Here is a 21,537-nt window from a genome sequence, read left to right as displayed (position 1 = left end):
TGATAATGATGATGAAGATGCTGTGAATAAAATTTGAATGATGGAAAGTTTTGAGGAGTAACAATGTGAACGGCGTCGCAAACTTTTTCTCTGCTACTGAGAAAATGTGGACATTTTTTGAGGCAGAATTCCTCAACATGACATCCAGAGCGGCATTATTTACCCAATTATTGTACTCCTTTATGTCCAGAATAGATAAACGCTGACCTGCCCGTATGAAGAAGGCGTTGTTCGAATGTATTCTCACATAGATGCGACGAGAAGGGGTAAAGGACGCTTTAAACACTGGCCAACCTTTTGTGGAAAATGTTCCTGAAAAGAACACAGCCCCTGACATTTAGTGAAAGAAGCCTCTAAGGTCACGCTGTTGATGCCTCTCGTGAAAAACCAAATTAAACATTATCAGGGGAGCGAGGGGACACAGAGGAAACGTTCGCTTTGATTTACACTAGATACACGCAAATATCACTTTTTAAACAGGATGTTCTTGCACTTGTTGGAAACAGTGACCTTTTATTTCATCACTGCAACACTTAATAGACATTCATCTACAAGTGAGGGTATCGCGGGGACCCTCGTGTCATCTATCCCTCAATGCATATGTACACCCACCCCAATGAGGACAGTATAGGACAGTTAATTGAACAATATCCAGGAAGTGACAAGAGGACAGCGAAGAGAAACTCTGCTCAATGGTGCCATCTAGTGCTTCCCGAGGGCGGCCCGGGACAAGCTCCACAGTACAGTAAGAGCTTCTCCCCTGCTGCTGCTGCTGCTGAGGAAGTTTGGATAACAATTATCTGTTGTATTTGCATTAATGTGATTGCTTTGTCTGCGGACTCATCTGACTGCAATTATAAAGAGTAGCATTAAAACACTAATTAATTAACTCAATTGTGGGTAGATTGATTAATTCTAAACAAACATGAGATCGCAGCAAGCAAATGAGCTCTGGAGTGCCGATGCATCTGGGAGTGCTGCTGCAGAAGACATTTTGATTATCTGCAGACACATGTAGTTGCAAATCTTTTAATTAACACAAATAGATAGTGGGAGTGAGTGAGTCGGTTGTGCAACTATCCTGTTTGTTACTTGTAATCATAATTTGGTCAGTTTTTAAAAGAATGAGGGTGTGAATGTGGACTGTGGGTTTGAGGCAGTGATCGAGAGGCAGCTCAATTATTCCAAAGTTGTGTTGCGCATGTGTGTGTGTGGGTGTGTGCATGTACATTTGAGGGATACGTGCATGCACAGTGTGTGTGTGTGTGTGTGTGTGTGTGTATGTGTGTGTGTGTGTGCATGTGTGTAACCAAATGGATCTTGACATCGAAAGTCATCACAGAAAAAGAGATAATCAAATTATGATCAAAACAAAACAGATGGTCACATAAATCATCCATTCACATGTTGGACTGGTGCCTCTGTCGCAGAACAATGAATCACTGCCTATCAATGCTAGAATCAAAACATAAGGGCTGTTATGAATACAAAAAGCTCTTCTTGTTATTATTACATACCGACACATATCACAACGTGCACACATTCAGCATCATTTTAAGGAAAAGTATTTTTGAGAACGATCTGCGAAAAATTGAAACTGAATTATAGGACAAATAGTGGAACATAATACAATGTTGTCTGGAACAGGTTTTCATTTTGATTCTTAATATTTTGATGTTTTTCAGTTTAATCGATCGATTTGATTTCCCTGCATCTCAGATTCCTCCCAGATTTGAGATTTGGATGAAAAACACGTCGTTTTTCAGCGTAAATGCATGCATGCACCTTCAGCATCCATAAAAATGCTGAACTCCTGAACTAGATTTAAAAGGGAGCAGTCAGTCAAAGCACCCTTTCTCAGTGTGCTGTCAGCATCTGCACATGCAGAAAAGCCTAATCAGAGAGATACCAGTAAAGTGCATGTAATACTTTAGAGATTTAATGCAGTTTTTAATTGGATAGAGGCCCATTATTTTTCAATACAGAAGGGGCACTGAGGCACATAAAGCTCTTGAATATTTTTGCAAATCGTGTTCAACAGCATAATGATTAACCATGGCACTAAATTTGCCTCACAAAATGAAAAGCAAACTTCATGCAAGGCGTAATTTAATTGTTTCCCTTCACATTTTCTGCCTCCCATTGTTGGAAGCTTAACATTTTTAGAGTCTGCTTAACAGCTGCCTTGTGATGCTTGAGCTGCAACAATGTGACTGACAAATGTTTTGAAGTAGCTGCAGACTTCCTAGTGTCTTCGCAGGCCAAGTGTCAGGGAATCTTACATCACTTTGTGTCACATTTGAAGCCTTATTACATGGATATTTATTTTTCTAATTTGAGGCTGCAAATTACCACTAAATATATCATTCAGCTGACGCCATACTGTACACAACATTAGCTGTAATGTATCCACTATTTCAGATTTTTAGTTAACATACACATGATTATTCACTGTCTGAAACCATTCATAATATCACATAAATATATATATATGTATTAAAAATAAGACATGCACTGTTCAAAATGTCTTAACCCCATATTTTCTATTTTATTGTTGTTTTTAAAACATATATCACCATATTAGATTATGCAAAATTTTAATAACAAGCTTTATTTTTTCATGTCGCAACCTCTCACACACCGGTACAGTAAATGTGATCTTTTTGTACAATGAAATGTTTCAGCAGTCACAACTGCAGATCACATTTCCATTTCAACCTGAGGAGAACACTGCCATCTGGGCTACAATTAGTGGTAATGCAATCCTTACCCATTCGTTTGTATGTTTGAATATTCAGAATCAGAATCAGGACTGGAGTCAGGTTATAGGCTCGCACATGATGTACTCATATGCAATGCTGAAACAAACATACAGAAGGATTTATAAAAATTAGTAGGTAAGTATAGAATATGAAATAGAATAAGCTAAAATAAGAGGGTATAGAATTAGAAAAAGACAATAAATAACAGTTCAGAAATAATGGTTGCATACAGGACACATATGTAACCGGGATGCAAGTCTGATTGGTCACCACAAGGTCTGCAGGAGTGTATTATGGTGCAAAACTCTGGGAAATTACTGTATAAATTTAGAGTAATGCAACAAATCAAATATAGAGGTGTAAATAATTAAGTGCCAACATGTACACACATCATCTGCATTGTGAATAAAAGTGGCATAACATTCGTGCAATAAGTCATTTTGTATTTTCTTGTGTCTGCCTGCTTTGTAGTATAATGCATGCCAGTAAAGATCAAACCAGCTGTGACCTGGGTGGGAGGGGTCTGTGCGGAATTTTCTTTCCTGTGCCCAGACTCGACAGATGTTCAAGTACAGGAGGGTGGGCAGGCTGGCAGTGATGATCTGTAAGTAGTCTTAACTGTCTTTTTTGGTGCTGGTCAAAACAAGACTGTGATTGATATGTGTGGGGGAAAAGAGATTGGTGTGTTGAACAGCATCGGCAGCAGGTTGAACCTCCTCTGATGGCGCAGGAAGTACATCTTCTGCTGGGCTTTTTTATGATCGCCTCCAGTACTAAAGGAACTAAAGATCTTGTATGACAAATATATGATTTTTTTCTCAAGTGCAATTCCTGATGGGGACACCAAAACTCTGGAAACAAAAACTTGTCACCTTACCAGCTATTGGAAAACTACATTTACTACTGCAAACACTGTTAATATAACTTTGAGCGAGCAAACGTCAGCTAACCACTAGCAAACAAAATGAGCGACCCATAATTCATTCAATAACACATCTCTGTTTGACTACCTACTCGAGGTCAGCCACCGACGACAGACTCAGATTCCCACATGTTCTGTACCTGCATCCTGTGCCGCTGCCGAGGGCTGAAGAGGCACAAGTGCTCTAATTGTGGGTTATTAACATTACTGAAATTACATATTTGTGTTTACAGTGATAAATCTGGGGAGACACGTCATATTTTTCCTGGAATGGGTGGGTTGTGTCCCCCCTGCCACCCCCTGGATTTACGCCTGTGATCCCAGACACCAGAGGACTTTCTTCTTCAAGACAACTCCGCAACTTTGAGAATGCTTCAGCTTGTAGTGATCAGACCAGTTGGATATCTATTTGTCACCATCTTGGATGAGGCCTCGAGGAAAACACATATATCCTAGGGAGAGGAGCAGCAGTGCTGACCGGGTGCTGGATGTAGATTTTTAGCATGGATGTTGGGGTTGTTGGAGCAAGATCAGAGCGTGTGCATATGCTAAGAAAATCTATAGTAGCTCGACTTAGCCACTTTGATTTCCTTTTACCGCGCATCCCTCGCCTGCTTCGACAGACACGCATTCTTGCATGTTTCTTTGAACCAGTTAAATAAATGGAAAATACAGAGTAAAAATAGAATGCCTTTTTGTTTGACAAAGAGACAGGACAAGCAGGTCTGACAAGATTAGATTTAAATGAAATCTAATTAGATAAGAGATGAATAAAGAAAAACAAGGAATTATTTCATTTCCCAGAGAGGCCTCCTCTGGTTTACCCAAAGAAAATAATTAAAACAGCCACAGAAATGACAACACGACAGATTTATAATCCAGCTTTTTCCCCTTTCAGATCTCTAACGCACAGTTACTGTAGCTGCAACATGATGTGTGAAGTTGAGCACAAACGCAGTAAACAAACCTCTCTCTGCCTGAGCAGGAAGCACTGATAATCTGCCTGAGTATTATCTTATGTCACTTTTTGTGCATGCTATGCCCTTCTAATGCCAGTTTTAGCATGTCAAAACTCAGAGCTGTGCTCACTGAATTTGAATGCAGTCGAAAAGAAACTGACATCTGTGTTGGTTTGTAGTGCCGGTAGAGGAAATAAAATGATAACAACAGCCTTCCTCTAAATCCAGCGGAATGGCAACTTTCCTCATTCAGCAACAGAGACTTTTGAGGAGATGCCATTGCTGCCTCATTGGTTTTTCACTCCCTCTGATTACTCCTCTCATCTTATGTAAATCCTCTTAAGTCACATGTTATTGTTTATTGCAACTGTGAAGGTTAGGTGTTCCTAAGCCCTGTGCGTGCGCTTATCTCACCAGCGCATGCATCTTTGTCTCTCCAATGTGTCTTGTTTTCGTAATACACTAATGGATGAGAAAAGTTGTCTGGACTGATGCGGTGCAGACAACCAATCCACTGCAGTAAAATGCTAATCTCTCCCAGTGGCTAACAACTCTTCATGAAAGAGAGGCAGTTGCATGCTCCAGGGATATCACAGCATTATCACAAGCCTGCTGTATTTGGGGATTTTTTTTTTTTTTAACAGTAAATATGAACATTTCCTGAACACACAATTACTTTTTGGACCAGTCAGCTTCCCGGCCTCTGCAGAGTGTGGTCATGTTTGGATTTTAGCACTGAACTTGTGACACAGGTCTCCTGAATGATGAAAGTCCAAGAGGAAGAGGAAGACCAAAGAATACGTGAGGAATGTACTGTACCACGGCATTGTGGTGCCTTTGCCTTTTACCTTTGTTTTTCCTGTCATGTCAAAATATTTGCTGTAAGAAGATCTAAAGAGTGATGGACAGAGTCTTCCCGTCATTTTAAGCACCCAAGCACATTTGGGCACCAAACTAATTTAAAAGTAATGTAGAGAGCATCTAAACAAATCTACAGAATTTCTGTTCATAGAAAATATGTTTTAATGTAGATCTCAGGCCCACAAAATCCAGAACTGTGACACCAGAGTCCAGGGCTCCTATCCAGTCTGTGCTTGAGTTTAGGCAACAAAAGGACAAAGGTTAGGAAACACAGTTTCAGCGTGTAAAGCAGTCATGAAATTTAATCAGATTTACTTGGTTAAGGTTAACATAATATTTAGATTTTGGTTATAGATTAAAGATCATTTTCAGGTTCATACTTTTATTTGGCGGTCCATGTAGAATACATCTACATACTCATACTACATATTACTTTCAAAAAACACATTATTTGTCTCATATGGTGCATTGCTGCAGCATCCCTTTTCAGACAGTGTCCTGAACGCTTTGTTTTAGCTACAGAGTGAGACATCTCGCCTCTGTTCAATCTTTGGTGAGAGTTGCACATGCGCATTACTTAACAGGCAGGATGTAGCCAATCAGAGGCAGAGAAAGGCGGGTCATTCCGAGCAAGTAAGTGATCTAAAATAACTTTGTTGGAGTGTATATGTTTTATACTATGAATATATATATTTATATAACCCCTGTTACATAGTGGCTCATATAAGTTACAGAAGTAAAGGCTTGACTCCAAACCAGGCGTTTCAGGCAGTGCAGGAGCAGTGTTTTCTGTGGGAGAGAGTAACTCCCTTTGGCGTGGACTTTTTCACTTTGCAGAACATTTACATGCACAAACATGCTACATAACACAATAAAGGAAAGGCAAAACCCCCAAAGCATGATATGACCTGTTTAATAAAAAACTGTTTGTGAAATAATGAGGAAATGTAATCTTTAGGATTGGTGTTCATGGACCCAAATTTTACACAAATCCTAAAGATTAAACATTGTCACTATATCATGAACCACTGTGATACTGGGTTGTACAGTGATGTGACCTGAGGTTAGTTTTAGGCTACAGGCTTTGAAATGTTGACACTGACACCCGTAGTGTTTCAGTACTGCAACTGCCAAAAGCTTGTATCTTTATCTGCAATATATCCGACCTGCATGACAGTTATAATGTTCAGTTTGTGTTGAAACTGCATTAGTTTAAGTTTGGTGCACTTAATGAACTGGAAACTGAGTGTATTTCCAAGCAGACTACTTCTTAACAGTCTCTGTCAGTCACACCAATAGATGCCAATATTCTCAAATTATTGTAGGAGCACTAGCAGCTCTTTAAAAGAGCATTTCAGTCAAATTTGACTTTCAAAAACTGCTGAATTGTACTGCTCCTTACAACAAACAGTGAGCCACTGGGTGCGGCTTTATTTCAACCTCCTCCAAAACAGCTGAAGTGGCTGATAACATTGTATTCTAAGGGCCAAATATGTGTGTACAATGCGTCTAAAGTCTAGCAGTTTCTCAGAAACAGAATGCACTTGTTATAACAGACCTTCCAAACACACAGTGAAGTGGTGTATTTTTGTGGTGTCACACAAACTCCTGATTTTTGGACTGTGTAAAAAGATAATCTCAACTCAAAAGTCCACTTACTAGTTTTCTCAAGGCTTTCATCCACTTCTCACTGTCTTCATCAGAGGCTGGAGGTGTCTCCGGCATCCACCTTGTTCTAAATGACCATCACAGATAATAGTTTTATAGAGACATGAGTATTCTGTGCTTCGTCCACAGATTTGTTCTTCACAAGCTGAAGTCTCACTTAGTTTGTGATCATTTGAAAGTCCCACATTTGTACATGGTGGATGTGCACTACTAAACCACAATATCAGCTATATCAGAGACCTGCCCTGTGTCTGCAGGTTTACACCTGTATTATTCCAGTCTATATTGTGCTTCGTGGTTGGATAGATGTGTACACTAAAAACAAAGTGACACAGGAGACCACGGCACATGACGGGTACTTGAAGGGGACATAACACATACAGGATGCACAGTGTGGGTAGAACAGTGGGGTCAGTGAAGGACAAGGGCTCATATTCTGCCATCGTGTCACACATAGATGCCAGTCGTGTTTTTTTTAGAACAGGTTTTGTTGGCCAGATGCATGCAGTCACATCAGATAAAGACACTCACCCACACTGAAACCACTCCAACCAGCCACTCGAATCACTGCGTGCTGTAAATGATTGTTTACTGGGTGGATCTTTGACTAGAATACAACTGTGAGACAAAGAACTGGGCGGTGACTGAAACATGATCCCTTGCATCTGCATTTCTGCCACAGCTACAGACATCTGTATCTCACGTGAACTTTGGAGCTGCACAGACACTCTCTGCTGCTCACTTTGCAAAAAGTCCTGAAACTCCCTCTCTCTCTCTCAGTTGTGCACAGCAGTCATGGCAGAGCCCCGCGGGATCCTGATAAAAGGCGGTAAAGTGGTGAATGAAGACGTCTCCGTGGTCGCTGACGTCTACATCGAAGATGGTAGAATAATCGAGGTTGGACGGAACCTGCAGATCCCCGCGGGAGTGCGAGTCATTGACGCCACCGACAAGCTGGTGATGCCGGGAGGCATCGACACGCACACGCACATGGAGCTGGCGTTCATGGGCACCAAGAGTGTGGACGACTTCTATATCGGCACCAAGGTGAAGAAGATGCTTTAAATACACTGCAGCAGGCAGGAACCCACGAGCTTCTGACGCGTTCAAGTGCGTCGAGTTAGAGTCAGGCGATCAGGAGAGTAACGGAAGTGAAGTCATGCCTTCACAGTAAGGCACTGTGATGTATTCACTGCCTTTAAATACACATTTTATTTTACCATTTTATTTCATGGAATGTAAGTTTTCTTTATTTTACGTTACAAAGGCCTTATAATAATAATAATAATAATAATAATAATAATAACAATAACAATAATAATAATAATGATAGCAGTGGTACAGTTTAGTCTCATAAGCATCATATTGTGTCACACCGGATGGAAGAAGAACCCAAATCTGTCAGTTTCCTTTAAAAGTAGCAGGTCTACTGTTTAGAAATACTACAAGTAAAATTCAAAGTTTTACCCGCGTGAAAGTACAAAAGTATGAGCATCAAAATAAAGCCTACTTAAAGCAGCCTACCAGAAGTAATCATTATGCAAAATGCCCCATTTCTGTATTTGTCGTATGTCATGTTTATTATGTGAGTGGATTATAATTATTGATGCATTTATGTGTTCATGACTTTAATTATTGCCGCTGGTTAGGTTAGAGCTCATTTTGATAACTTGTCTGTACGGCTGGGTCACCTGTGAATTTCCCCGCAGGGATAAGTGAAGTCTTATTTCTTCTACAGCTGAAATATAACAACATAATATATGTGTTAACATTTCTTATCATCAGTCTGAACGTGAAAATTACCTAGCAATTAAAGTCATCAAATACATATAGTTGCATCTGAATGGAGGAGTAGTAGGAAGTAGTAGAAAATAGAAATGCAAAAGTACAAGTACCTCAAAATTTTACTGAAGTACAGTAATTGAGTAAATCTGCTGAGGTACTTTCTTCCACTAGACCGCACTCACTCACTTATAGATAAAATTAACTTAGATTTCTAAGAATTTGCCGCATGTCCAATTTCCTGTCAATGGTGGTGGTAAACATCTGTGTGACATTTACAGATGCATTAGTTTGTGGTATTTGTATTTGTGAATATCTTTATCTTATTTTATTTCTAAGCAGCAAAAACCGACATTTAGTTATACATATGTTGGTGTTTTATTTTGAAGGTTGTGACCAGAAGTGTCTTTTCGACTTGTCTGACTTAACTGACTTACATTTTTGGCAAAGGACACTGCACACATTTTATCTAGAGAGTGTGGAGATATTTTTTCTCACACTTTACCACAGTTAGTCAGCTATCCTCATGTTTTCTCGTTATTTTGTCCACTTCTTGTACATTACAGTGTCACAGGCAGCCGTACAAGTGAGTTTGAATAATTCAAACACTAATTAGCAGCTTGTGTCAGCTTTGTTAGAAGTATGACAATCACAAGTTTGTATAATTGAGGTGTCAGGGTGACATGAAGCAGCTCACAGAGGAACAGAGAGGCCGGAGAGTCGCCGTCTGAATGCATCGGTCACAACACGGCAAAATGCTGTGATGTGGCGAAGAGGAACACGTTTAGCAGTCACAGCAAATTCTTACCAGTGATTACCAAACAACACCAGAAACTGTAACTGTGTTTCCTGTTTCCAGTACAAGATTCATATACTGGATACTGTATGTGTTCCTGTTATTTTGTCCACCATAATGAGCTGTGTAATGTTGTCAGTCGGTGGTTCTCAAATGTTTCATGCCAAGGATCTCTTAACTGACACGAGTTAGACCAAGAACCCCAGTTTGATAAGATTATAGTTTTATTACAAAAAGTGTCTGAAACTCCTGACCAAAATAGTCATACGTTCTGTTATTGTGTTACTTATGGATACAATTATAGTGACAATGGATGATCACTTACAATGGCAGTGATGCCTGAAGTCATTTCTGCAGTAAAAACAGAAGTTTGCGAATGATTTCTGTCCTGTTCACTGATGTGAATCTGATCAGGGGTCAGTGTAACACAATGGCCATATGGCTTGACTGCACTCACTGATATGTAGGTCTGCAAAACAGATAATTGTCTGGTTGACACCAGTATTGAGTCGTCTGTCTTACACTGTGCTGATACAGGTGCCACAGGTTACTGCAATATGTTAAGTAATGTAAGGGATCATAAATGATTACTGTTGATTATCATTAATGATTATTTAAGATGTCACATTTTAAACATCAGTGGATTGGCAACATTTGGAAGTTAATGTTTAACTCACATCCATATGGTTATGTGTGTGTTTCAACAGGCCGCTGTAGCAGGAGGGACCACAATGATCCTGGACTTTGTCATCCCCCAAAAAGGAAAATCTCTACTGGAGGCCTACGACTGTTGGCGTAAGACTGCTGACGCCAAGGTCTGCTGCGACTACTCGCTGCATGTCGCCGTCACGTGGTGGAGTGACAAGGTGAATGAGGCGATCATTGTTAATAAATACAGAAATAGTCTTAAATTACAAGTTTGTAGCATCCAAATAAACTGAAATGGCAGAAAACAGACGTTTCTGTTTATAACAAAACTGCCAAACAGCATTTGTACTTGTTGTGTTGAAGGCACCAGTTTGTCACAACCCACTAATCAAGGTTATTCAGAGCTATCCCTCCATGTACTTTTCTTGTCCAGGTCAAAGAAGAGATGCAGACACTGACCAAAGAGAAGGGAGTCAATTCCTTCAAGATGTTCATGGCGTATAAAGATGTGTTCATGCTGGAGGACTCTGAGCTTTATGCTGCCTTCTCAGAGTGTAAGGAGATCGGAGCTATAGCTCAGGTGCATGCTGAGAATGGAGACCTAATTGCAGAGGTTAGTATGAGCAACTGTGATAACTTACTTATTAACTACAGAGAATGAATGGAAATATGAGTTGCTTGTATTGTTTTTTTCCCATTTTTGTTATAATCCTTAAGCTATACTGACTTCCTGCTGCAGAATGTTATTTATAGTGCAAACAATTTGTAAGACATAATTGGATAATTAACAAATACTCTCTACAGTCACATTCACTTATAATATTACCATAGTACCAATACCAACAATGCTCGAATCTGAACAATGTCAGTCCTAACCGTCCAGTAAGTGGAGAAGCATACATGCTGCAGTCCTCTTTATCAAAAAGGTTTGGGTTGGACCAGGTCAAGCAAATAATGACCATGTGTAAACACACCACAGTCCAGAAACAATTATGGGTTAATGTTTCACCGTGTTGGAAGATTAGTGTTTTTAAATGAAAAGACCGCACCCTGTCATAGAGGAGCAGACATTGTGGCAGTCATTGTGATAGAAAGGTCTGTAGAGTTCAGTTATAGCAAAGACAAAACTACTATAATAAATTATAAAATTTAAGAATTTCTGAAAATTCTGAATGCAGGGACTTTTTGATTTTCCCTCTATGTTTCAGGTGGATCAAAGTCCATTAAGACTGTCTGTAGTGGCAATGAGAGCAACTGTTTAGGAAAGCTATGTTATGAGATACCAAAAGCATTGTTTTGTTCTGCAACAAACTTTTAAACTGAAGAACAAAAACAGGTTTACATCCCCTGAGATTGTTTGATATGTCAAATCACCAAAGACACCAGTGTAATTAGAAACATGAATAACACCTGTTTCATTTAGAAAGGTGCTGGTTCAATGACCCTTGTATTGCCATAATTATTGATATTAGTTACACCTGTATAATTCTGCTCTGAGTAAAAATTCAAAATTCATTTTGAATTCTATTGGTACTAAGGCATATTTTTCCAACTGCCATGACAATAGTTCACCACTAGGAAGCAGCAAATGCCAAAAATGTGAAACGTGGGACTGTGGTGGTGGGGTACACATGATTAATACTGACATTCACCACACACCAATGAGTTAAAGGTGTTATAAGCATACATTCGATTGCTCACACAAATGTTCTGATTGGGATCCTTCAGGCCCTCTGTGACAGCTCAAAAACATATGTAACAGTGTACACTTTTTTGAACTAATGGCATATTTCAGAAGTCTGCTACATAAATGCTGCATGCATTCTGTTTAGGTTCAGAGACCTCAGGTGTAAAATATGGTCAAATACATTAGATCTGAATATTCTCTATGTATGTGATTGCTGCTGCTCTGTTTAACAGAGTATCTTGGGTCTAACTGACTAAAAGCCTGAGTAACACCTCTATCTAGAAGAACACACTTATATGTAATACTGTACAGTATATTTAACATTTGTACATGTTAACATGTATGTGAATGACTTTTTGGCAAACCAAATGAATATATAGGCTGTTTCTTCATGCACCTATAGTGTAGAAAACATTAAACACTCTCTCATTTGTTGTATAATATATAATATATAATATATAAAATAAATGCTTTATTGATATTTCTGTATTTTGTCACTTTCATCAAAAGTGCAAATCCCAGTTTTTAGAAAATTGAGGGGTCACCACTTTAAAGGAATAGTTCACTCAAAAATGAAAATTCAGTCATTATCTACTCACCGTGGTGCACAAAACATTCTTCTTCACAGAAAAACAGCATTGCAGCATTCTCCTACACATCCAGAGAGTAGATGGGGACTTGTAATGGATATCACAGTATCAAATGGCTCCATACAGCTCGTCCAGTGTAAAAGTCTCTGGAAGCCCCAAGATCCCAGACTGATTTGAAGAGATTTTTACACCATTTATAAGATTAAATCTTCACTGTAGCTGCTAAGATGTGCACCCATTTTGAAGTGGGTGCACAAGCTCAACTGCAAAAAACATTTGATTTTGCGCTTATTTTCATTTTTACATACAGCACTGAGGTCTGCGGTAGCTCAGAGAATGGAGGTAAAGCCAGTTAAAACAAAACACCAGGGTTAAAGTCTTTTAAAGCACTGTTAAAGCACTTTGTTCATGTTTCCACATGCTCCTTGCAATAAGCTTAGTAATAGCTGTATTAGTTATAGTCTGATCCCATTCTGCTTGGACAGATACTGCTATTGTTTTTTCCCCCATCTCCTTTAATCTTCATTCTGCCTTGTTGTGCTCTTCCCTACTGGGACTCAACAGGGGGCTAAGAAGATGCTGTCTATGGGCATCACGGGGCCGGAGGGCCATGAGATGTGTCGGCCAGAGGAGGTGGAGGCAGAGGCCACCCAGCGGGCCATCACCATCGCCCACGCTGTCAACTGCCCGCTGTATGTGGTCCATGTCATGAGCAAGTCTGCTGCCAAGGTGGTGTCTAATGCACGCAGAGATGGTGAGTGCAGGCGTGCTGCCACCTGCTGTTGGAATAGGGCAAGGTTGTGAGATGATGGCTGTTATAATATGCAACATTTCCGCACTAAAATGTCTAGACCTTTGTTATATATATTGTTGAGTTGTGTACTTACATTACACTGAATGTTTCCAATAATGTTTAAACTCAAAACAATCTGTCATTTTATATTGCAATGACAACAACTCCCATAATCCCACATTACTTCACTGTTTTGATTAGTGGCCCCTGTCAGCAGAAATTACATACTTTACTTTTATATATCAGTGATCATATTTGGTCTTGATATGCAATGCTTCTCTTTGTAATGCTTTAAAAAGATTTTAAAATGATTTTTAATCATTTTTTAAAAAAATAATTCAGTGTTTTCCTCTTGATGTCTCGTCTTGTCATTGTAGAAAAGCCTCTGAAACACTGCTAAATATTTCTACCCAAGGTTCACTTTCAGAGCTAATCCTGAGGTTTCAGCAGCAGGCTGCTCAGCATCATGTCATCATCAAAAGTCTAAAGAGAAATTTATGACAACTTGAATTTAGTTAGTGTATTTTCCCTCTCTAGGCCGTGTGGTGTTTGGGGAGCCCATCGCAGCTGGACTGGGCACCGACGGTACTCACTACTGGCACAAAGACTGGGCTCATGCTGCCTCCTTTGTCATGGGACCTCCCCTCAGACCTGACCCCAGCACCCCTGGGTACCTCATGGACCTACTGGCCAAGTAGGTGGAACTGGAAGTGTAGCAACCTGTAATGTCCAACCAATAATTTATCACAGATTATAAAAAAATCTCATGGAAGTGCCAGCAAGATTTATATTTTTATATTTTATATAGTTTATATAAGTGTGCTTTTTTTATTTCAGATTTTTGTTTTGGAGCATAGAAGAGTGACAGGGCAACTTTTATTTGTTTATTCCAGTATCTATTCTGTCATTCATCCATACGTTTATTTATTTATCCATCAACTATACTAGTGATGATCTCAGCGTGACGGGGACGGACAACTGCACCTTTTCTGTGTGCCAGAAGGCTCTCGGCAAGGACAACTTCACCCAGATCCCCAACGGAGTGAACGGAGTGGAGGACAGGATGTCCGTCATCTGGGAGAAAGGAGTGGTACGTCCTAATGATACGAATTCAGTTCATCGGACGTTGTTCAACACTGAGACTTAAGTCTGAAACAGCAGAGGTGTGAGCTGCTAGCAGCAGCTATTATGCATCTTGCTGTCATTATCCATTTAATCACACAGTTTGCAGTGATGATGTAGTGGGCAGAATGACGACGAGGCAAATTAGATTGTGCTTTTTTTTTTAATTAAAAGGCTCTATTTGCACATATCTTACGTCAGTAATACTTCTTACCGTGGTGCATAGTCAAGGCTGACTCATCGTGTATGGAGGCCAAATTATGGGTGGATATGCATCATTCAGGCACACTATCACTTAAAAGGGGCCCCTGTGATGATATTATATAGATTTGTAATGCCCCGGGGCCCTGTATATGCCTCTAGAATGGCCAGGGGTCCATTGTATATTTTTTAATCTGTTTAATTCAATTCAAATAGCTTTATTGACACAACAAACCACTGTATTTATTGCCAAAGCAAGCAGTCAGGTATTCAAAAGTTAAATATTAATTAGAAAACATACCATAGCAAGTAACTGCAGATGAGCACTCTGAAGTAATAATCCATAATGCTTATATAATAATCTATAAAAATACAAATTAATCCCTCGTGGGCCAAGCACATACATACATTCTGTTGTATGCTAAGCTAAACAATGTACACTCTTTTGAATGTATAAACTGTAATTATTCTACCCTTTTCAAATTAATTTTAGCTGAATTACAAGTATTTCTGCTTCTCTACAATACAAACAGAAAAGCCAGTAAACTCTGGGAGCTGCAGATTGCTGCAGAGAGCAGACGTTGCATTTTCTCACTGTTGTTGTGAAGACAGTGTTTCAGCCCGGCTGCCCCAAGGCCACGGAAAAGATTTACCACATGCAACAGTGCTTACACATCACACATTAGATGGTTCTTTGGCAGAAATTAGTTGCCTGCTGCACAGTTAAGCACTGACCTTTGCTCTGCTAATTCTGTATTTTGTTGTCGTCTACTGTGGCCCCTTACTCACAGCGGCTGCTTTGTGCGTTTCCTCCCCTCAGCACAGCGGCAAAATGGACGAGAATCGATTTGTAGCTGTCACGAGCAGCAACGCAGCAAAAATCTTCAACTTCTACCCGCAGAAAGGCCGTATCGCCAGGAACTCGGATGCTGATGTGGTTATATGGGACCCCAAGATGACAAGGTGAGGACCCGACTGCAGCCATTCAGCAGTATGGGAGAAAGATTTTGAAACAGGGCAGGAAAAGAAAGCTCTTTGACTCTGTGTGTGTCTACAGTTTCAAATCTGCACAAATGTCAAATGTCTTCAAAAATGTTTCTTTGTCCACAAAACATTTCTGGAGCTTAACAGCAAAAAAGTGTTGCAGCATTCTCTTAAACAACTGAAGTAACACGCCGTTAACTGGTGCTCCCACTTCATCGCGGTGTAAATAATGTTTTGGGTTTTTTCATTTTAAAACAAGTTCCCATGTACTTGTTGTTTTGTGGACCTTTCCATCTGCACGGGGATGAGTAGATAAAGACTGAATTTTATATATTTTTGAGTGAACTTCTCCCTTAAACATTTCTGCCATTGCTATCAGCAGCTTCAACTGCAGGTGGTGCTGCTAAAACATTGGGCAAACTTGAAAGCACGTCTTCAGGGTGTCAGCATTCCGGTGAATGAGATAAGGTTCGTAAAGTTCAGCAGTAAAGCATGCAGGGTATAGAGACAGGCAACTAAAAAGAGAAGTGTTGCATCTTTCATCTTGTGCCACCTTACCACACACACACACACACGCGCACACTAACCTAACACGTAAGCTGATTACGTCTGTGCACTATCCAGAAGTCAGAGTCTGTCATCACTTATCTACAGCTGCAAATTAAAGCATAACACCATTTACATATGAATCACATTCATCAGACCTTAAAAAAGACTGCTGGAGTGATTAATCTTTTTACCATGTTTGGTTATTTTTTAGGAAGGGTTTTAACACACTTACATAAGCTAGATGCGCGCAGCATCAGTGGGACAATGCTGATGGGTCATGGTGAGGATCTTAAAGATGACGAATATTTCACGTAGGAGCTAAACCAATTTTCATAGCACAGAACACAGAGTGTGAAGGCTATTTTCAGTAACCGGCTCAGATGTATATAAAAACTGATCATGTGATTGTTTCTTTTTTTAATCCTAAGAAAGTCCCAGATATGAAGCGGAGGACAATCTGCTGTTCTGTGCACAGATGCAGGCGCAGAGGACAGTTTGCATTCCAGTAGCTTGCGTACTGTAGCACACTGAGGCTTATATAACCCAGAGTTGCACAGCACTGCTCTGTTTGCTGGAGAATCTGGGCTGAGCCCCTCAGGGCAGTCACTAACTGCTGATGTGAATTGGAGAAGAACACATTACACTCCAGTGTAATTTGATGTAAATGAATTCACTGGTAACATCAGAAAAGCTTGTGTGAGACCTCTCACTTCTCACCGTGGAGGAGTTTACAGTGTTTGGATGCTCTCAGGCCTGTCAGCCTCGGACATCACCTGTTTGTTTCACTGTTTGTGTGCGATCTGTCTTTACCATGTGTTCATGTCTCCCGATGTTATAATGCCTTTCAAGCATGAGAGCGCTTCATGTTTGATTGCCGCAGCCGTGAATTCATCTGTGAAACTGTGTAATTAATTGCCCTCAGCGCAAGTGTCACTTCATAACATCCGGGACCGGGGGCCACAAACAGTTGCATAACCAAAAACGCCTCGGAAGCTCAGTCAATTGCCTTGTGTCTCATAATTAGGCTACTTGAATAATGAGGACACATCTAGTTTTTGTCAGTGCACACTAGGGCTGGTGTCTGGCTTTACAAATCAACAGGAAATGAGCATGTGTGAATGGAGGGAAAGAGGCCTCACAACAAAAAGAAAAATACATTCAGTGTGTTTCATGGAACTGATTGAGTCAGACTTATTTCACTGTTGATGAAGTCTTTTTTACTCAGATATGATGTATTTGTTAGACATTGTCAATCATTACTGTGCAGGGAGTGATTATTTTACTATGAAGTGTTGCAATTGACTTTTTTCCAACATTTTAAAATTTTGTAGAAAGTCCTCCAAGTACCCTCATGAGAATGTGCTTAAAATTGCATTAACATACTCGTGCTACTACTATCAGTTACTACATGTAATGCTGGAAGTACACATGTTCTTTACTTAAAGGTCTAGTGTGTAGTGATATTTAGGGGCAGAAAATGGAATATAATAGTCATAATAATTACGACTGAAACTAGGAATCGTTGTGTTTTCATAACTTTGGAATGATCCTTTTTTTTTTTTTTTTATCTATAAAGAGATGGGTCCTCTTTCACTGAGTCCGCCATGTCGCAGCACCATGTTTCAGACGAACCAAACACTGGCTCTAGAGGGGTTTTTTCTCGCTTTTCACAAAGACAAAACTTGACAACAACTTTTGATTGGGCACTGTAGAGGAGGGGTGAGATGGTGAGATGAGGGGTGTTCAGTTGGTTGCAATCTGCAACCACACAGCTAGATGCCAGTTCCTGCACACTGGTCCTTTAAAGCAACATAATGTAGAAATTGGCATTTTGTGCCAGTTGGCGCCCCCCACAGTGTCTCAGTGCAACACCACTATGGTAAATACACATCCCAGGTCTGTAACAGTTTGTCGGACATAGTGTAGGTGCTAACTACAAACAAAACTCATTACGCCATTACAACGTTATGTCTTGAAAACTTTGTGACTAACAAGACTGTGTTTTGAAGTAAACATGTGTTTAACAATGTGATCCTACCCTCTCACTTTACCTCTCACAAGGGATGGAGGCGTGGAGTGACTGAGACAGAGACACCATTCACCCTGTTCGTAACACACTGTACCATCAAAATTATTTTGATCTTTTATGTGAAAGAGGTCGTTTGTAGTGAGGAACCCACAGAGAAATATTACCTAACTCTGCACTAAATATATTTTTTGTGACCTTCATTTGATTATTTGGGTTTTAAAGTCCAGTACTTCACAGTTTTGGTTCACTCTCACCACTTTTACAGATGTTTTTGACTAGTGCATGCACTGTATACTACCAGCCCAGCTCCTAATGGCAGACAGACAAAGTGAGCAACAAGCTAGTTAACATTTTGCAGCATCTTGCAGCTGAAAAGCCAAATCCCTTTTTTGAGAGGATGGTGGTGACCAAAACTTGAGCTAAAAGGAGAGTAACTATATCCAAATAAATGGTAATGTTGCTCTGTATCTGCCGGATGTGTGTAACTATTTGCTAACATGTTTCCCATATCATCTTAAATGGTGTCATAGGTCAGTGTTGTGCTCACAGCTTTTTCCTTTGCTGCCAAGAATCTGTTGTCACAGGATTAAGTCAAAGTAATGATGAGGAGGTCTGACTGTATGTACAGTACAGTATATTGTGTGGTAGCTAGTTCGCTATGCATTTTACAAGCTCGTCATATGTCTTGCATGTTCATGCTTACAATTCAAGATAACTTCAAACCATAGCTGTCAGACATATGTAGTGGAGTAAAAAGCACAAAATTTCCCTGTGAAATGTTGTGGAATAGAAGTTTATGTAGCATGAAAATACCTCAAAACAGTATTTGGATTCACACTGGTTACATGTGGTTGGGGAGTGTTGAAGGATAAGTTTAGCATAAATCTTGAGCCAATCCTGGCATGGATACATTTAGTATGAGTGCTTTTAGATAAGTCATTTTAAGTATTTTAATCATTTTTGCAAATTAACTTTATTTCAGCACTGCTAAATTTGTTTGGGTGGTCCATGTCTTGTGTCTCTTCATCAAAGCTCATTCTTATGCAACATCCCACTCCAGCTTTTTGAGAAATGAGTACATCACATGAGAAAAAAGGTGTAAATAATACATTATATTATTTTGCGTATTGCTGCAAAGTAAGTCAGCTGCAGTAACGCGATGCTTCTGTGTGAGTACATCTTGCCCTGATTCAATCAGTTTCAGAATTTACGCTGAAGGTCTACATTCTTCTTTTTCAGCATGGCATTCAGAAAGCATGCAGAGATTACCACGCTCAGTTCTAATCGCTGTTTTCAAACCTTACTTTATCTCTGGTCTTTATAGGAAGATCTCAGCCAAGACCCACCACCAGGCTGTGGACTACAACATCTTTGAGGGCATGGAGTGCCACGGCGTCCCTGTCATCACCATCTCCAGAGGCAAAGTGGTCTATGAGAAAGGGCAGCTGACTGTGTCACCAGGACATGGCAAATTCATCCACAGAGAACCCTTCTCTGAATTTGTTTACAAACGAATCAGGCAAAGGGAGCAGGTCAGTCAAGCACCACAAGTTTCATCACGAGAAGAAACTCTTCAGTTAGTAAAATTAGTAATAAAAGAAAACACCAAACACTCGTATCCTTAAACCCTGTCCTCCAAGTCTGTGTCTGAAATCACTCCTTAGTTGATACTTGTTTTGCTTTCAGCCATTCTATTTGAGTGACAAAAAGAAAGCCAATGAACCAATATGTAGTGTCATTAGCATGTGTAATACTTAGACATATACGTATTTATTAAAGTGACTAGTCTATATTTTTATAATAGAAATGGATCAGATGACTTTCTGTAATGTGAAATGAGTCACTCGTAGTGACAAACCTGTAAAGAACTCACTCTAGATTTTTTCTCAGCTCTACAGAGTGTTTTAGCCTCTTTCAGCATGTTGTTTTGGTTCTCTCTCACCACTGTCATAGGATCATTTTCAGCCCCAACAGACAGCTGTTTTTAGTGAAATACCTCTTAAAGCTCAAGTTCAGCTGGTGAACATTATGAAGCATTAGCCACTAAGGAGGTAAATATTTTCCTCAGGAGGTGGTGGAGACCAAAAACAGAGCTCAAAAAATTGAAAAGTGAAAACTTTTGCCAGGAGGCCAGAAACAGTTTATCTGGTATTGCTGTGTAGGTGTTGTTCCCAGAACATCTTCATTAATTTTGTTTCAGGACCGTCATTGCAACTGACCAAACTTGTTGTTTGAGTGATTACTTTTACTTTAACTTCACTTGTTATGTTATGTGATAGTTGAAGTTTAGGCAACAAAAATACTTGGTTAGGTTTAAGAAAATATGGTTTGGGTTAAAATCCACCTTTTCACAACATTAACCACGTGTTAGACAGGATTAACTTTGCCCGTGTGTATTTTTCCACTCATTTCCCCAAGTCGCCAACTTTTGACATTACAAAAACATGATTGGTCAGTTGTAACGATGGTTAACGTACAGACATGAGAGTGGAAACTTCCCATCTGACTCTATTTTCTATAATTGTAAGAGAATTCTGAATAAATCAATGAGGGAGATTTCAACACATGTTCATGAGGCACCTTTCTGAAATTCAGATTTATGTTGAATTTAGCACAGCTTGATCCCGATGAGGTACTGCACACAAAGGTCACTTAACCTTTCCTTCTGCTTTGTATTTTGCCTGCAGGTGGGGAAACCGACAGCTGTGATCAGAAAGCCCTATGAAGGCAAAGTCATTTCTGTGTGAACAACTGACTGAGAACATGAAAGGCACTTTGAATCTCCAGCTGTGCATCTCCAGTAAAAAACAGGAGCTACCAAAACAGCTTAATGTCACTGATAAAGCTACTCTGACTAATTCCTACATTTCTAACATGTGATTGAGCTAATAGTGGTTGTGTTGATCTTACAGTCAACTCTGATTAACACTTAGGTCAATGTTCTGTTGGCAGATAATACTACCTCTGTTATATTTGTTGTGTGACGTTTCCAGGTCAGTTCTGCTCAGTACACAGGTCAGTAGAAGCCACTGTGCTGCTGAAAATTACATTTGCTCCAACATACATTATGCAATCGAGTAATTCGCTGTGGAGCATAACAGAATAAGACTTATTCATTTCATGGTTATAAATGGTAAAATAAAACTGTTTCGTGGATTAAAAACAATGTGTTATGATCATAAAA

The 21,537-nt window shown here is 39.7% G+C and overlaps 1 protein-coding gene and 1 long non-coding RNA gene across 3 annotated transcripts in view; one reads left to right on the top strand and one right to left on the bottom strand.

Annotated features, from left to right (window-relative positions):
• Window positions 1-7,795, bottom strand: part of LOC311260474 — a 21,541-nt gene extending 13,746 nt beyond the window's left edge. Inside the window, exons 1-3 of one of the 2 annotated variants that reach the window (XR_014623026.1) lie at window positions 7,704-7,795; window positions 7,164-7,239; window positions 5,643-5,736 (exon numbers count right to left, since the gene is read on the bottom strand). This is a non-coding gene — a long non-coding RNA (uncharacterized lncRNA). Of the gene's footprint in view, window positions 1-5,642; window positions 5,737-7,163; window positions 7,240-7,703 lie in introns of those variants that run through there. The other variant, XR_014623025.1, reaches the window with a different exon arrangement.
• On the top strand, window positions 7,734-21,537 carry dpys (dihydropyrimidinase). Its single transcript, XM_084358307.1, has 9 exons — window positions 7,734-8,219; window positions 10,458-10,616; window positions 10,832-11,011; window positions 13,240-13,429; window positions 14,006-14,162; window positions 14,417-14,558; window positions 15,612-15,754; window positions 19,678-19,885; window positions 21,041-21,537. Exons 1-9 carry the CDS (start codon window positions 7,968-7,970, stop codon window positions 21,098-21,100), a joined length of 1,491 nt encoding a protein of 496 aa, XP_084214433.1. The 5' UTR covers window positions 7,734-7,967; the 3' UTR covers window positions 21,101-21,537.

The sequence above is a fragment of the Pagrus pagrus genome (assembly GCF_965226575.1).
Source record: "Pagrus pagrus genome assembly, chromosome: 7".
Classification (NCBI taxonomy): domain Eukaryota; kingdom Metazoa; phylum Chordata; class Actinopteri; order Spariformes; family Sparidae; genus Pagrus; species Pagrus pagrus.
This window is presented reverse-complemented; position numbering and strand designations above follow the sequence as displayed.

Coding starts and splice junctions, on each gene's coding strand:
- dpys (XM_084358307.1), top strand. CDS start 7,968: ATGGCAGAGCCCCGCGGGATCCTGATAAAAGGCGGTAAAGTGGTGAAT. Junction 8,220..10,457: donor ACTTCTATATCGGCACCAAG/GTGAAGAAGATG, acceptor GTGTTTCAACAG/GCCGCTGTAGCAGGAGGGAC. Junction 14,559..15,611: donor TCATCTGGGAGAAAGGAGTG/GTACGTCCTAAT, acceptor TCCTCCCCTCAG/CACAGCGGCAAAATGGACGA.